Source organism: Hydractinia symbiolongicarpus, chromosome 12 (genome assembly GCF_029227915.1).
Source record: "Hydractinia symbiolongicarpus strain clone_291-10 chromosome 12, HSymV2.1, whole genome shotgun sequence".
Classification (NCBI taxonomy): Eukaryota; Metazoa; Cnidaria; class Hydrozoa; order Anthoathecata; family Hydractiniidae; genus Hydractinia; species Hydractinia symbiolongicarpus.
The window spans coordinates 13,075,001-13,080,390 of NC_079886.1; the positions used below are offsets into that span (position 1 = coordinate 13,075,001).

Consider the following 5,390-nt stretch of genomic DNA (forward strand, 5'->3'; position numbering starts at 1 on the left):
ACATACGAAATCCGCCATTATTAGATTACGTCATTTTAAAATTATGATCTCGCTGAAATCGGAGAATGGTGTATAGAAAATATATATAGCTATCAAAACCATAGTCCCAACGCTTGAGGCTCAACTTATCAAATTTTAAGAAACTCCATTCAGGCTCAACCAAATGCTTAAGTTTCTTTTAAAAAAATATGTAGATAACTAGCTATGGCAAGAAATATCTCACTGAAGGTCTGCTAGCTATCTAGTATGTGGAACTAGCACTAGCTAGCTAGCTAATACATATGCTTTCTTTATACTAGCTAGCTACGCTGGACAAAGTTTCCATATATAACGAAAAAAAGCAAACACTAAATGTTAATAACTTAAGATAAAGTATATCTAATGAGAATTAAATAAGGATATTACTACCTGAGATTGATAGATATAAAAGGTAAACTTTTCCAGTAAAATTCTCGTGGTCCTTCTCGCATCGTCGCCATCTCTTATAATAATACAGAGACTGTGTCTGTTTGTAACAGGCAAAGTGAACATGCTTATTTTCCTTTGATGTAGCCGAAAAAGTTATGTCTCAAATGTTAAAAATTCTGACCTTACGGCGCGACGTCAATAACACTACTATAACGTCAATGTCTTATACTAAATTAATGAAACCATTATAGTGCACCTAAAACTTTGAGGCCAAATAACTTGGAAACGAGGTGAAAACGTCAATGATTTTTCACCGCGTGGGTAACTAGGGACCACCTAGGACCAATTTGGGTAAGTTTCACAAACCTGGATCCGCAAATCCGTTTCGGAATGGGCGGGTTGATGACGTCATCAAAAAACCTTCAAACCCTAATGTCTCTGCATCCGTTTGTCAAAAGTACATGATCCTATACATTTTCTTGATCAGTGTTTCAAGATCTATACGATAGAGGCAACAGGTATACAAATTCCTAAAAAAAAATTTTCGGTTTTGACGGGGCCATTGCTGACGTCAGCAAAATCTCTAAACCCTTATATCTCATTAACATCAAAATTTTTATCCTGCTTTAGTGGATTTTTCCACGGGCTTTATCGACTAGTATTTAAATAATATTTAAATAACAACAAAGACTCCCCCATTTCCGTTTTAAATTCATGTTGTCTCGCTTAATCAGAAATTAGGGAAAAACGACCAGATTAAATTGCTGTGAAACAAAACCAAAATGGGCGAAACTGTAACAGTGGGGAAGAGTGTTTGATAATTTTGATGTATAGGGGCGAGACGCGGAAATCCTATACAGCCTTTATTTGGCTTATTTAATGAGAGGCTCCGCTTCTCTCCGCAATAACAAAAAAAATTGTCAAATTTTTGTCTGTCAAATTTTGTTAGCGCTCTAAATAATTGTAACTTAGCTGGTTTCGAGATGGTTGATCGTCTTTCCTTTGAAATAAACCCAAAATCGTAAATAAAGACAGCTTATTTTGTAACTTTTTACCATATGCACCAGAGTCAGAGATTATTTCAGCATCTAGATTCCACCTTAAATTATTTGAGGTTAAGGGTTCTACACTGCATGTAATATACGCAACATATGAATTCTGACAAATGACCAAAAGATTATGGATAGAAAGCGCAAAAAAGTTCTAATTTCAAATGAACTGGCGACGTCTTCAAAATTCGCCAAAACGACAATATTTGTATAGTTAAATATTCAAACACAACGCGTTTTGGAAATTTTAGAGAACTGTTAAAAACGTGACAGTTGTACAAACGAGGTGGTGATCAGACTAACCATTATACAGGAGTAGTAACGCGCCAATGGTAAGAATATATTTACAATGCATCATAATTTGTAGCAAGTTGGACGTGTTTGTACCACCGTATTGATCTTTACCATCACGGTTTCAATCCTCTGATAGCTAGTTCTTTATTTATTTATTTATATTTATTTAAATAAAATTTTGTTAAAACAATATTAAAAATAACACTATAAATCCTTGCAAAATTTGCAAGTGCAATATTTCATAGCTCGGAGCAGTCAAGCGTAAATTTTCACGCTTCATCTCACTTAAATGAGGAACGTTGTTTATTATACGCAATGTGATAAGAAATATGTTTTTGTTCAGCAACAAATCTTTTTGTTTTTTTTAAAAAAAATTAAATATAATAGTAGTCGAATATCCAACAGCTTAGTCATTTACTTTAAACCATTAAAATTTCGATATGACGCTCCTTAACAGTCTTGTTTACAGACCTGCTTCTTCGCTTTTTGAAATGTGTGGCGTTTACATTCAGTAGAAACGGTTTTTACCGAAGGTTTTCAATGCGTTTCTTTATGTAATTTTATTACGGAAATAATTGTAAACACGGTTTAAAACGATTTCGATTATCTTTTATATAGAAACATTGGTTAAGAGTGAAATACTTTCGAAAAAAACGGATTGAAATCTGTAAAATATCGAAAGGAGCTTCGTATTTTTGTAAAACGTGTCTTCTCTCAAGATTATATACAGAAGACTACAAATATAAAAAAACTCACATGAGCACATGGTAAAGAAGAACATAATTACAAAAAAATAAACAAAAGAAATATCACACATTCGAGCTTCTATCATTTACATCCTTCCCTCTGTTGACCCTTCAACCGTATATCTCTCATTCCTAGTCTCCAAAGATATTTGGGAGGATGCTCATTATCGCAAATCAGTACAACGTCACCGATACACAATTGGTCTAATTTCGAAGTTTTGGAACGCCTGTTGCCTGCTCGTTCTGGCAAGTTTTTTAAAACCTTCTCCAGCATTTGCTGATTAACGATTTAATTTTCGTCATTACATTACGTCCATGCATAAAATGAAAGGGTGTTATTGTTTCATCAAGATCGTCTTAACTTGTATAGATCAGAGGGCGACTGTTTATAGAAGCATCGACTTCACACATAACTGTTTCTAATTTTTTAAAGGTTAGCATAGTTTTACCCAATATTTTCTTCAGCATTATCTTGACAGACTTAACAAGGCCTCAATAAAAACCTCCCCACAAGGTGAAGCAGGCAAGATGGGTTTCTATTTAATTCTGAGTCGAAGTATGTAGCGTTTAACCTCTTACGATAAAAAAGTCTTGAAATTATTGTGTACAACACAATAAGGAACTCCACGTCGCGATATAAATCTTTTAAAAGCTCTTAAAAATCCTTGTACGTTCATATCAGGTGCTAGTTCGAGGTGTATGGCACGAGTAGATGGACAGGTGTGTAATACACAGAAGTTAGGTCCGACAAAGTCAAGACCTGTTACTTGAAATGAATACATTGTGTTACTGACTTTGAATTCCGGCAGGTCTTGTCTCGGAGGAGGCAGTATCAAAATTATTTACTTCCAAATCTACACCATGTATAAATTCAGGACCTCTAAACCATCTTTTAAATTCGTTAAACGTTTTCACTTTAGTTGGAATATCAGCTGTATTAACTGATCCTAAAACGTGATTCCAACATTCTCTGTCGACAATCTTTCTAATATTGGAAGCTGAAAACTGACCCTTATCCCAGTTGTAGTCTGTATACACAAATAAACTACGCATCAATAAACATTCTTGGAACTGTTTGCAAATCCATGCAAAAACTGTTTTAATCACTTCTTCTTGAACATAAACAACACAATCTAACTTTTCTAAATCACATAAAAAATATCCTGAGCAGAAGCAACTCTGCCGCTAATCATAGAATCCCAATCAGCCTTATCACGACACAAAATCTGAAAAATTGTTTTAATTCTTGCAGTAACAGGGGCAATAAAACCCAAAGGATCGTAAATTGATGCTACCATTTTCAAGATATTTCTTTTCGTCATAGGCAGAGCTTTAGCTGACATCACAAATTCAGAAAAACTGGTAAACAGATTCGTTATTTTCTGTATACCCATCTATTCCTAAAACACACTTAAACTAGTATATAGTTGCAACTACTTGCCGCCCTTGTTTACCGTTATACGACAGTTGTTCTTTCAGAGCTGATACATATGCACCCCTTATTTTCCAAAGCGATGATTAGCCCCAACACCAACCTTGACCCCAGGGCTGGTTCTCTTTTTATAAACGCTGGGGTCGAGGTTGCACCAACACGCGAAGTGCACAATGAAAGGATACTCAGTGCGTTGTGATCACCTGTGCACATTCTGACTCCGCAAGCTTCTATGCTAGGTTTAAATCTGGAAGTTACATGCACATTCCATTTTGTTTCTAGTGGATTTTTTTAAAAGCAGCAAACAGTCTATAACTATTAAGATCCGGAAAGAATAACAAAATATTTCCAGTTAAGTTTTTAAAGAATTATTTTGCACAGTATTATATACAGTGAATTTCTTGCTTCATTCTACCTCACTATAAATTGGATTAAATTTATACTGTTTTGCATGCACAAATTGATACTTTCAACATGTTTAAAATGCAGTCTGTGAAGCATTTAAAATAAAACTTTAAAATAAATATTTATTTGAAAAAGGAATTAAAAATATAATATATATAAAAATGTAAAAGTATATATCATACAACATAAACAAATAAAAAAAATCAACGCACTCCTTCTTAGCTGTAACAGTCTCTATGTTCCAATATCGTGTTAGATCGTTTCTTAGGTCGTCAACTTCATCACCAAACGCTTTTGCTTCACAACGAAAAGAATGAGTAGTAGAAAGAAGGCGAGTAGATAAAGAACTGTCACTACACACGGAAGCACTTAGAACCCACACAAAAGAATACTCAGTTGCTACAGGTCCTGAAGAAGCTTTGACGACCCTAGATGAAATTGTGATAAAGTCTGCTCTCACAAGTATTGCTATCGAAGATTTTCCTGACTCCCCTTCCAAGTCCGCAAGATATAAACCTGCTAAATTTCTTTTCTGCTATCGAAATATTTTGTCTGGTGAGAGGGCTACAAATGACAGGCACGCATAGTGCTTCTACAAATACATAATTTTCTGCTTAATTTTAGATCGACAACATCAAGTGTTTTCATTTCACAATTTGTGTTTTGCCCAAAGTTTTAATCATAATCCTCTCAGTACGTACAGATTTTCGGTTTTAAGTGCTTGCGCACATTTTTAGTTACATACGAGCGTTGACTGCCGGTGTCAAAAGGATGCGACTAATCACTGAGGGTAAATCATCAATACTAGAGATCTCCGCCTTGGCTGTTTATAATAAGATACCGCCTAAAGCGCCAACATGAGTGACCACACTCCTTTCATCTTTCTCTTTTTCGCAAACAGATATGTTATTTTTGCCGTTGCAAATTCGACATAAATGAGAGGAAGAGCAGTTCTTAAATATGTGACCTGACTGTAGACATATGAAAAACTTACGATATTTTTTAAACTGATAGGTTTCAAGCCTAGACTTGATATTGCTCACCTTTTTACACTAA

General features: G+C 34.8%; 1 protein-coding gene across 5 annotated transcripts in view; it reads right to left on the reverse strand.

Annotated features, from left to right (window-relative positions):
- The window catches only part of LOC130622762 (protein PopA1-like), a 32,430-nt gene extending 30,474 nt beyond the window's left edge, over positions 1-1,956 (reverse strand). Inside the window, exon 1 of one of the 5 annotated variants that reach the window (XM_057438264.1) lies at positions 1,761-1,956. In XM_057438264.1, the coding sequence (XP_057294247.1) occupies positions 1,761-1,815 (55 nt within the window). In that variant the 5' untranslated portion in view covers positions 1,816-1,956. Of the gene's footprint in view, positions 360-1,760 lie in introns of those variants that run through there. The other 4 variants (XM_057438260.1, XM_057438262.1, XM_057438263.1 and 1 more) reach the window with 4 other exon arrangements.
- Positions 1,957-5,390: the final 3,434 nt, after the last annotated feature.